We start from the raw sequence: 12,321 nt of genomic DNA, 5'->3' as shown, positions 1-12,321 counted from the left end.
TAAATTTATCAAAATCTGTGGTTCATGACATTGTGAGGGCGCACTTGAACATGCGCTTGGTGCACGCGAAGATTGTCCCAAAAGTGCTCACTGACGACCAGAAATTGCGGCGAGTGGAAGTGTGCCGAGAAAATTTGAACATGTGTGTAAGTGACCGCCAATTTTTCAATAACGTAATCACAGGTAACGAGTCATGGATCTTTGAATATGATCCCAACACAAAGAGGCAATCCTCTCAACATTTTGAGACGACAGAGGGGACCTCGGCTCTCAAGCCTATTCCGAAGAATACCTTCCGTGACGCCTTCAATGTTTGGAAATCGCGCTGGCAGCGCTGCATCGACGCAGAAGGAGCCTATTTTGAAAGTTTTTTCGATTGGTTAATCTTTTTTTAAATCGACTCAGTCCTATTACTTTCCGGACAAACACTATGTCTATCTCGCTTAATTTTAGGTGATGAGTACACACAACCATTAGGTGAACAAAATTATTATACTCCACAGCAACAGGTTGCCAGAGTATAAAAAGGAGTGCCACTCCCTGTATAAATATAAGCATAAAAAATGGTGACTTTTTTAATATTCTCGTACAAAATTTAAATTGTCTTATGAACTTTTCGAATTACTCACTGAACGTTCACATATTTTGTGCCATCCTATATTTGGACTAATAGATATTTTTATTTAACCGCAATTAATAGAAAACGTAAGCGTTTGAGTCATGAGATGCGACGTATCCGTTGGGAAACCCTTTACCTGCACACATATGTATGTACGTAAGCACATATAACAGAAATGTTTTAAGCAGACTTGCACACATGTCAACATATGTATATACATATGTATGTATATGGCCGTTCATAAATGAATGTAAACATTTTCGTGCGGGGCAATCCAACACGCGCCGGCTTACCGACCAAATCGAAGATTGAATCAAACTGTGGTGTCGTTATAAAAACATTTTCAAACTTTAAAATCGGTTTATTTCGACTTCAGCGCTGGATGCTGACGGACGGTGCAACGGTTTGGCGCGCGCAACTGTGTGGAGTTATTAAAAAATAATAAAAGCAAATGCATTCGCGTTGGTGAATAGCTTGCCACTGAAATTAAATAATCGCTGTTGAGGGACTTTTTTCGTTATTTAACGTGAAACCGGAAACCTGTTACGATTTGTATTTTTTAACTGTATTGCCGGAAGTGTAACGAAATCGAAGCGAACACAACGAACGTTGAGGCAAAATCAGTTGAGCCGCTGTAAGTGTGTTTGTGCAGGTGCGAAATAGCAAATTTGAAATATAAATTATATATAACTAAAGTGTTAATTTCGACATTGTAAAGTCATTTGTGAAAATTTGGTGTTTTTAATTTTTTTACTATTTAGAAAGTGAAGAGCATACAGATAATTGATCCTGCATTTCTTATGGAAAAATGTAGTTTGAAAAGAAATAGAAATTACTAACATCATTAAGGGCAATAAAGACAGAGCAATCAACAGTTTTCGGTTATGAATCTGAAATGGATTTCTTGTTGTCTTAGATGCAAATTAAAAACAAAAATAATTTCAAAAAGTTTGTAAAAAACTGGGATTTTGTGTTGTGCCAGCAGTGTCTATTAAAAAAATTACATTTTGTTAAAATAAAAGACAATAAGCATACATTTAAAAGCATTAATAATGTGGACATCATCCACGTTTTTTATTTATAAGGAGTCAGAGTGGCATCTTCGAAAACAATAAAATTTTAAGTTTTGAAAAATAAAAGTTTAACACTTAAAAATTCGAATTAGAACTATTTTCCAATTTTGAAAGTTAACTTCGAAAAACGACATGTTTAAGGTTGACCTCAAAATTTTTAGCGTTTATGCCAAAATAATTTGCGACAAAAAGTTTCAATTTCGAAATTCGAAAACAAATATTTCGATTTCGAAAACTAACTTCGTAAAACTACATGTGCAAGGTTCATCACAAAGTGATTTGCGCCTTTTAAATTTAATTCCGAAATTCGAAGAAAAATATTTCGACTTCGAAAGCTACATTTTTGTAAGCTTGACCCCAAATGATTTGCGGCATAAAAATTCAATTTCGAAATTCGAAGACAAATATTTCGATTTTGAAAGCTAACTTCGAAAATCTTCATGAGTAAGGTTGACCCCAAAATGATTTGCACTATTGAAGTTTAATTTCGAAATTCATAAGCAAATATTTCGATTTTTAAAGTCAACTTAGAAATAAGTAAAAATTATTTATACATAACGGGTGATTTTTTTGAGGTTAGGATTTTCATGCATTAGTATTTGACAGATCACGTGGGATTTCAGACATGGTGTCAAAGAGAAAGATGCTCAGTATGCTTTGACATTTCATCATGAATAGACTTACTAACGAGCACAACGTCGAATTTTCAGTGAATGGGCCCTAGAAAAGTTGGCAGAAAATCCGCTTTTTTATCGACAAATTTTGTTCAGCGATTAGGCTCATTTCTGGTTGAATGGCTACGTAAATAAGCAAAATTGCCGCATTTGGGGTGAAGAGCAACCAGAAGCCGTTCAAGAACTGCCCATGCATCCCGAAAAATGCACTGTTTGGTGTGGTTTGTACGCTGGTGGAATCATTGGACCGTATTTTTTCAAAGATGCTGTTGGACGCAACGTTACGGTGAATGGCGATCGCTATCGTTCGATGCTAACAAACTTTTTGTTGCCAAAAATGGAAGAACTGAACTTGGTTGACATGTGGTTTCAACAAGATGGCGCTACATGCCACACAGCTCGCGATTCTATGGCCATTTTGAGGGAAAACTTCGGACAACAATTCATCTCAAGAAATGGACCCGTAAGTTGGCCACCAAGATCATGCGATTTAACGCCTTTAGACTATTTTTTGTGGGGCTACGTCAAGTCTAAAGTCTACAGAAATAAGCCAGCAACTATTCCAGCTTTGGAAGACAACATTTCCGAAGAAATTCGGGCTATTCCGGCCGAAATGCTCGAAAAAGTTGCCCAAAATTGGACTTTCCGAATGGACCACCTAAGACGCAGCCGCGGTCAACATTTAAATGAAATTATCTTCAAAAAGTAAATGTCATGAACCAATCTAACGTTTCAAATAAAGAACCGATGAGATTTTGCAAATTTTATGCGTTTTTTTTTAAAAAAAAGTTATCAAGCTCTTAAAAAATCACTCTTTACTTAGATCTCAATCTACCCGAAAAAAAAAAATATTTTGGCAAAAATGTATATAAAGCTAAAGGCATACAAACTTTATCAGCCAGTCTTATGTAGCTGAAGATGTCACTTCTTATTTTGTTTCAGAAAGTAACTAAAGGAGGTCCCTCCTTTTTTAAAGAAAAAAACGCTGACCTTCAAATTTAATGGAGAATTTTTATTATGATCCGAAGGAATATTCTTCGGAATCTAGTTTTTGAAGATTACCTCTTTCAAATATTGGTCGCGGCTATGTCTCAGATGGTCCAACTGTTGAGTCCAATTTTCGATAATTAGTTCGAGCATTTCGACTGGTAACTGGCAAAGGACACCCGTGAAGTTTTGCCCCAAGGACTGAATGAAAGCGGGATTGGCTGCATAGTCTTTACAAGTTACATATCTCCACAGGAAACAGGAAAAACTCTAACGATGTGATATCACATGATCTTAGTGACCAATCAAACGGCCAAAAACGTGAAATTTTCGAAGTGTTTTCTCAATAATTCCCTTGATTGACGCGATGTATGGGAAGTGGAGCCGAGTTCACGAGCTTCAATTTCAGGCATCAAATAGTCAGTTATCACCGGCTTCATTTTTAAAGAAATATAGACCGATAATTCGAACAGCGCACAAACCACACCAAACCGTTGTTTTTTCTGGATAAAATGCCAGTTCTTGAATCTCTTCAGGTTGCTCTTCTTCCCAAATTGGACATTTTCTTTGTTTACTTATTCATTGAATCAGAACCTATTTCTGAATGCTGAATCGCTGAATCAAATTTGGCTCGAAACCTCGGATCTTCATGAAACTTTTCAGGAGCCCATAAACCGAAGTGATGTCGCTTGGGAAGGGCAAGCGGCTTCAGCTTTTCCACAAGCTGTATTTTGTACATACTGTACCTCGACGTGAAAGCTATTGAAAACAGCACCTCTACTTGAATCACCCATTAGAATCTGAATCGCTCTTGAGGCCAATTTGAAAACAGTTATTTCAAAGATGGACTAATCAATCATGTCAAAAAGTTTATGTAAAACCTTTATTCACTTAAATATTTTTATGTATGTCTAATAAAGTCTGTAAATACTTGAATATTCGAATACATTGCTTTACTTCCATTATAACTTGTCAATCTCTGAAGACTACGCAAACATGTCGTTCGTATCTTGGTAAAACCGAGTTAAGCTGTTTTCTTGTATTTCTTTCAATACCCGCTGTTGCGGCTATGCAAAAGTTCAGCCGGCTATTTTGACCGCTAGCAAATCACTTTACAAGCCAAATTTACATAAAACTCCAACTAGTTGCTTCATTTCGACCCGCCATTCCTCATCGATATGCTCACCCAAGTGTAAGCGAAGTTCAGTTATGAAGTTGACAGACAACTGTATGAAACATATGTACAGTTGATTTATGTTTTGTTTATTGCTTTTGTGGTATTGATGTCTTAGATGAGTTTTATTATTGTTGCTTTGGTTGGTTAACTCAAAATGATTATGCATAAAAATTTCACCTTTCTACGATTTTATAATTAGTGATCGCACAAAAAATTGACCGTATGAGCAGCAATTTGACGGTTGTTGTAACGCAGGAAATGACACAAGTGGCACAAATAATAACCGTAGGTCTGTAGTGTGTTTATGTAGGAGGGAGTGCAGATGCTTGAAAATGCCACCTTTTTCGCTTTCATTAACACAACACGATTCTGTGGGATATATTAAAAAAATATTATAAAAATGATTAATTTGTATATGTTTGCACGTGTATATGGTAATACTGACTTCCTTTCACTTTTCAAAGTGCTCTTTAATCTATGTATAATGCGTGACGCTTGATTGCCACTGAAGGCGTTTTGGTGCTTTAAATAGGTATGAAATTGCGCGTGTACTTTTTCGCCGCTTTTGGCCATTAAAAAAGTTTGAAATATTTCGAAAAGTTGTAAATTAAATACTTAAGGTTTGTGTAGGTCGGGAGGTACATATAGCATTTTAACTGCGTCTGGTTTTGACAGTATGAGTTCTGTTCCGCTGAATATATTGCCGTTAAGTCACCATTAATGTCTTAATTAACAAATATGAGGAAAATCCATGGCAAATTCATTTCCAATATCAATAATGTTTAGCTCCAACAGTAGTGGACTAATGAGTGACTTATAGAGTTTGGTCTTGGTCGTCGAGAGAGAACTTCTCAATGTTGTTGTAAACTCAGCTTGCGCCGTTATAGCGGTGTCTACACTAATAAAGAAGAAGTAGTTGACTAACAGGTTAATTGAAAAAAAAATCCTACCTACCATAATAAAACACATTCTTTTAGCAAAATCCGTTATTTTATTTAATATGGGTAGTGATACACTGATTATAGCTACTCTCTAAGCTTTCGTTACCATTTTGGTCGTACGATTTGTATTTTGCCTCAGTTTCGGTAATCACTTATTCATACTACAAAAATTTCTTCCCAGTGAGCATTCATTTGAGACCTGAGAACAGGAAATATTCGCTGGAAGTTAGATTTGGAGAGTACGCTGGACGCGGAAATGATCCGAAGCCCAGTTCATGGATTTTTGCCATCGTTTTAACTGACTTGTGATAAGGTCCATTGTCTGCGACAAAGCACTTTCAGTTCCTTCAAATGCTGCCGTTGAAGATTTTGTCATTCAAATGGTTCAATAACGCTATGTAATACTAAATATAAAATATACTAAATATTAAATTTCATATAGTTATTTAGATCACTTCGATCGCGGTATTTTAAGTAAGGCAAAGAGTGAGACATTCTTAACAAAACCTTAAGTTGTAGCATCAAGCGGTCTACTCAGCATACCTGACTACATACGAGTACAAATTATTGATGTTCTAGTGATTATGGAATACTTTTTTCAAAAGTGAAATTCACTTCACTTCCCAACATCAAAAATATATTTAATTTTTTTAATTTAACTTTTCGTAAATTTGATAATCGAGTTTTCTTGTTTCTTGAAATCTCTCTCAAGATTAGCTTTCCCAATATGTTCAAGTCATCACTTTCTGAAGGCACAATAGAACTAAGGTCGCGGTGTAATCCTCATCTATTTACCTTATCACTTTCTAAAGACACTTTTCTGACGAATTGTGCTCTTTTCAAATAAGGCATATGAAATACTCGTATTGCTGAAAAATGTTTTCAAACAAAGTCATGTAAAAAATTTTCGAACGAGCTATATAATTCGTTCTGTGATGATATAATATTCTGTCAAAATTTCAAGTGTCATCAATTAAAATAACATATGATTATTAATACTGTAACAACCTATACGAAGGGCCAAAGAAAATATAACACTGAAAAAAATAATTAATTAAGATTAAGATTAAGATTTTTAATCGCTGAAAAAGTGTAGAAAGCGAGAATAGGCAATGATCGGCAATTAATTATAAACGAATTTGTTTATTTTCGGACATTTTATCTTTTTACGTTAGCACTGCTGCTTATTTTCATCTATAAAAAAACAAAATGATCTCCATATTCGAATAATATATATTTTTGCCCTGAAGATCATATATTTAGCTTTCTGTTAAGTTTGTAATACCCGGAAAGAAAGCTCAGCGACTCATAAAATGTATTAATGATCATCACGACGGGCTGAGTTGATTTAGCCATGTCTGTCAGATCGTTCGTCTGTCCACCCAAACAGCTGTTATATAGCATATCAGGTCTATTCATAGCGTCGTTACAAAAAAAATACCGATAGGGAGAGCAAATGACGCCATATTTTTACCACTGTTTCAACATTTCTCTTCAGTAAGGTTTGCCATTTCATCATAGAAAGATATACGATCCAACAACGAGTCAAAATTATTAAAATCTACTACCGAAGGAGGATGGAGTCATGTGTAGAAGTTCACGCAAGTGAGGAAAGCTCTCTGATCGCCATTCACTTGGCAGTGGCCAGAACGATTATTTTACATATGTATGACTCAAGCAGCTCACGACTTCCGATCTTTGACCAAGTATCCTCTGGGTAGCCTAAGAACATCCGTTTGAAGGTGGGCTAAAGTGAGAAGGCGAAACCTTCCCTCCGCAGCGTTGTGGGACTCACCACGTAAAAACAGTACCAATGAAAACTAAACGACAGCCTTGTTGTTAACTCTGCTATAATCGCGTAAGCGGTGTCTACGCCAGTAAAGAAGAAAGACTACCGAAATTCGGAGTCCTGTCAGATCAACAATTGAGCATCAAGTGAAAATATTGAGAATATTGCTGCCGATGGCGCATCAATTGAGGAAGACCCAAATCAGACGTTTAGGAGTCGTTCTCAAGCGTTGGGGATCTCTGTGTCGTCGTTGGGGCTAATTTTGCGAAAGATCTTGGCCTACATCTTTAGAAGATCAAATTGACGCAAGAACTGAAGCCGTTTGACCACCAGAATCTTTGTATATTCGCGAATTGGGCTGAGCAACAACTTGAAAATGATCCGGATTTTCATCAAAAAATCATTTTCAGCGATCAATTTCGGTATTGGTCAGACAGCAACCCGCACGTACTCCATGAGTCTATATGGCCCACGGCGTCATTGGGCCGTACCTCTTCCGATGATCAAGATGATGATCAAGACCGGTACGTTGCTGTGAATGGGAATCGCTACCGCTCAATGATAACCAAATAGCTTTGGCCCGAATTGAATGATATGGACTTGGACAATATGTGGTTCCAACAGGACTGTGTCGCAAGCAATTTCACAATCGATTTGTTGAAAGACAAGTTTGGTGAACGTGTTATTTCACGAAATGGCCCAGTCAATTGGCCGCCTCGGTCGTGCGATTTAACGCCGTTAGAATATTTCCTGTGGGGCTACGGCAAGTCTATGGTATAGTTATATCCGCAAGGCAGCGACGATTGATGAAATTCGTACGTGAAATTGCAGCAGTATCGACCGATTTATGCTTGAAAACCGTCGTAAATTGGGTTCAGCGTCTAGACTTCGGCAAGCGTGCCTGTGGTTGGCATGCAAAGAAATCGAGTTCCATACATAATGGAATCGAATGTACTTTCACAGGAATAAAGAATTTTATTGATATCCCAAACCTTTTTTTTTTTGCAATTTCTTATTGGAAAAGTTGAAATCAAGTTCTTACATAAAAACTTTTTATTTCAGAAGATATTTTAACGAAGGTTGGCATAAATTATTGTCCAAGACAAAGCAGTAATATCCGAAGAAATAGTTTATACTTATTTGTCCTCCAATGTATAAAATACCATACTAACTTACAGATCCGTAACATTGTCAATATTAGGTTGCATATATTTATATCGTTGCTTTGCCTTTGTTTGTTTTTCTTATTAGCGGAAACTTTACAACTAACTTCTAGCTTACAAGCTTACATAAATATGTACAAATACAACATTGTGCATTAGTAAGCTTAGCACTTCCACGCTTCAAGTATATTTCTTTGTTTATGCAGACAATTTAGCAGCGTTAATATATTTAGCTTACAACTAATTTTATGACACATTATTTTTACGAGCGTAAATTATTGTTCTTTTTTAATTAAAATTTCCACGCCTCAGCTTTTTACAGAAATACCTGTTGCAACAAAAATGTTGACCACACGTTTATTACCTCATCTATTGCCGGCAATATCGTATTGCTTCGTCATTTGCTTAGCGCCCACATTGGCACAGCAAACATTCAACAAACTGTGTGATGTACAAAATTTCGATGATTATTTGTCACAAACCGGAAAAGTGTATAATGACGACAGAGAACGGCAATATCGGGAATCGATATTTATTGCTAAAAAATCGCTTGTGGATTTGACAAATAAATATGCTGCTTCCGGTTTGAGCTCATTCCGTTTAGCCATTAACCCTTTGGCGGATTTGACGCGTCGGGAAGTTGGCAGATTGACGGGATCAAGGATTACATTTATTGGAGAGTAAGTAAACAAGAAATCTTATTTAAATCAAAAAAATAAATAAAGTTACCTACAAATTTTCTCCGAACTCCGGGGGTGTTATAGGTTAAGTTAGGTTAGATGACTGATCGAAGATCGTACGTTGACTGCTATATATATTTATGTAGTCCTTTGTGAAGCCATAGAAAAGTATAACTTCTGTCTTCGAACTTATAAATTGGCAAAACGCAGCCAATACAAATTTGCATAGACGTTTAATTTCAACAGCCGCCAGTTCAGTGAGATGTCTGAAGGCTTAAGTCTTGTCCTCCCAAATAAGGGACAGACAAGAAGGAAGTGTTGAGTTGTTTTCATCTCATCTTCTTCCATACGGCTTCTGCAAAGAAAACCAGGTATCTGGTAAAATTCCCAACCTTACAGCATGGACGTGAATAGGGCAATGGCCTGTTAAAAGCCCCACAACTAGGGAAAAGTTAGCCGTACTGGGCGTAAAGGGATCACTAGATCTACTGAGATTATTCTTGGGCCAAACGACTTGGCCCAGCGCTGGCCAAGCTTCCACGATGCCGATAAGAAAACTAAAGAAATATCAAATCAATAAAATAATGCCTAATGGTTGGAGTTGGTTCATGGTTTAACAGCTAAAAAGAGAAGTTCTTTGTAATGCCCGAAAACCACTTAACTCAAATACTAACCAATTGATGCCTCCGCACCTTAACTAATCACAATTTATTTACGGGTTAGGTCGTAACGTTAATGGCTATCTCTCCGACCTTTCTCGCTTCCTCCTTGCACGGAACTTAACACTCTCCCCCACTAAATCTGTAGCCTCCATATTCACAAACGGGACAAATGAGTACAGGCTTGACTTTAATATAGCAGCCGATGGCGTTAAGATTCCGACTGTCAATAATGCTAAAATTTGAGGTGTGACTTTCCACAGTCTATACTCCTTCACTCCTCATACGACCATGATTATCGCCAAAATACAGAGCCGCAACAAAAACCTCAAGTCACTAGCCGGCAGCACAAGGTGAAAGAACAAAGAAATGTTTTTGGCAATATACGAGTACAAGGCAATTGGCCGGTCGGTCCTTAACTACGCCGCACCAATATGATCCTCTGGATGCAGTTAAACGCAGAAGAGGAAGCTGCAAACTTGTCAGAACACTGCACTCCGGACTACGACTGGATGCCTCTTGATGTCTTCTATCGAAAACCTGCTTAATTAAGCCCGTATGCTCCCATCATAATGAACTCCTCTCCAAGCAATTCCTGCTGGGGAGCTTTCGCAGAAAAAATCCATTTCCTGAGCCTACCACAGGATGATCTAATCTTTACCATCCTAACGAGGATTATCGCTCTGATATCTATCTTTGGTTGAGCCAAAATGAGCACTCTTCATTCTGGACCACTAGATTAAATTATACCTTGATAATCTGAACCAGGACTTTCTTCCCAATCATAGATATCTCCGCCAACCTTCACTAGCTTTACAATTCTCGATGAGTTGTTGTCGTGGATAGGCTAATCCCAAGGACACGATAAATAAGCTAAAGGCCATAATCGTTGCTCTTATATCTATCTTTGGATGAGCACTCTGATGATCTGGACGTCTCAACCAGAACGTTTGTTTATCCGTTTTGTAATGAGAGCTTCACCGTCAGAATAAGCAATTAAGCGATAGTTTCTCAGAGTTATTTTATTTCAGCACTTTATTAAGAACTGTGATCTAGAGCAGCAGAAGAGAACCCTCAATTGTGTTGTGTGATTTGTGATTTCCAATATTCACTGGCCGATTTCGAGAACGCTATGATGAATAATACCTACACCGGAATTCGAGCTGACTATACAACTATATATGTATGTATGTATCCATGTGTATTTATTTCGCGGTAGTTTTTTCTGCTCTTCCTCTTCTTTATTGGCGTAGACACTGCTTATGCGATTATAACCGATTCACGGATTATTAAATCAAGGTTGACCTTCTAGATTTTCACAATTTAGATTAGTTAATGAGAAACTGCCATAAATTAACATAAAATACTAGATTATTGCAATGAAGATCAGCTTAACCTTTATCGACATTTAATTGCAGGGAAATCACCTCTAAGCACACAAACTTCGTCACTGCCAAGGCGAATCTACAAAATCTGCCTGACTCATTTGATTGGCGCGAAAAAGGTGGTGTCACACCGCCCGGCTTTCAGGGTTTCGACTGTGGCTCATGTTGGTCTTTCGCCACAGCTGCTGCACTAGAGGGACATCTCTTTCGTCGCACCGGCATACTGGTGCCGCTGTCGCAACAAAATCTCGTCGACTGTGCCGATGAGTATGGTAATATGGGTTGTGATGGTGGTTTTCAGGAGTATGGCTTCGAATATATACGCGATCACGGCATCTCGATAGCGAACAATTACCCATACACACAAATGGAGAATGCACAGTGTCATCGCAACGATACGGGTAAGGGTGTACAAATACGTGACTATGCGCGCATCAAACCAGGTGATGAGGAGAAAATGAAAGAGGTCATTGCAACGCTCGGACCGTTGGCGTGTTCCATCAACGGTTCGCCTATATCGTTTGAGCAATATATGGGCGGTATATATGATGATAATGAATGCAATCAGGAAGAGGTGAATCATTCGGTTGTGGTGGTCGGTTATGGCACTGAGAATGGTCGCGACTATTGGATTATAAAGAATTCGTATTCGGAGAATTGGGGCGAAGGCGGTTTTATGCGTATCTTGCGGAATGCGAATAGTTTTTGCGGCATTGCGAGCGAGTGCAGTTATCCGATATTGTAGAGCTAGTTAAGAAAACAAAAAAAAAAAACAAAAACATTTGAGGAGGCATGGCGCTATTTATAACTAAAATAGTATTATATTGTTTAATGCAATGAAATGAGTTCTAGCAAAATTTTAATCTAAGTTTAGTAAAAAATATTGTAATGTGTACTATATACTGTTATTTATTTTACTTTTAAATAAAATGAGATTATTTAAAATTTTTTTTTAAATATTTTTTTTTTATATATATATTTTTTTTATTTATTTTTTTTTATATATATATATATATATTTTTTTAATATTTTTTTATTTTTTTTTAAATTTTTTTTATTTGGTGTGTCATTTTGTGATACCGCAGGTAAAGGTCAAACGAACACAGAGAATTTCAAAATTTATTGCTTGGTTTATCACATCTGGCATTTGTCTAATTTGCATACCTTTGTTGCT

General features: G+C 37.1%; 1 protein-coding gene across 2 annotated transcripts; it reads left to right on the top strand.

Moving 5' to 3' along the window:
* Nucleotides 1–911: 911 nt before the first annotated feature.
* LOC105232836 (procathepsin L) lies at nt 912–12,092 on the top strand. 2 transcript variants are annotated; one of them, XM_049454040.1, is made up of 3 exons: nt 912–1,253; nt 8,736–9,103; nt 11,181–12,092. In XM_049454040.1, exons 2-3 carry the CDS (start codon nt 8,766–8,768, stop codon nt 11,890–11,892), a joined length of 1,050 nt encoding a protein of 349 aa, XP_049309997.1. In that variant the 5' UTR covers nt 912–1,253; nt 8,736–8,765; the 3' UTR covers nt 11,893–12,092. The 2 variants fall into 2 exon arrangements, with proteins under 2 accessions (XP_049309997.1, XP_049309996.1); XM_049454039.1 differs by having other exon boundaries at nt 912–1,271.
* The last annotated feature ends 229 nt before the right edge of the window (nt 12,093–12,321 follow it).

The sequence above is a fragment of the Bactrocera dorsalis genome, chromosome 3 (genome assembly GCF_023373825.1).
Source record: "Bactrocera dorsalis isolate Fly_Bdor chromosome 3, ASM2337382v1, whole genome shotgun sequence".
Classification (NCBI taxonomy): domain Eukaryota; kingdom Metazoa; phylum Arthropoda; class Insecta; order Diptera; family Tephritidae; genus Bactrocera; species Bactrocera dorsalis.
This window is presented reverse-complemented; position numbering and strand designations above follow the sequence as displayed.

Excerpts from the sequence above, each read along its gene's own strand:
- LOC105232836 (XM_049454040.1), top strand. The coding sequence starts at position 8,766 with ATGTTGACCACACGTTTATTACCTCATCTATTGCCGGCAATATCGTAT. Across the intron at positions 9,104-11,180 it reads AGGATTACATTTATTGGAGA|GGAAATCACCTCTAAGCACA; the intron begins GTAAGTAAACAA and ends ATTTAATTGCAG.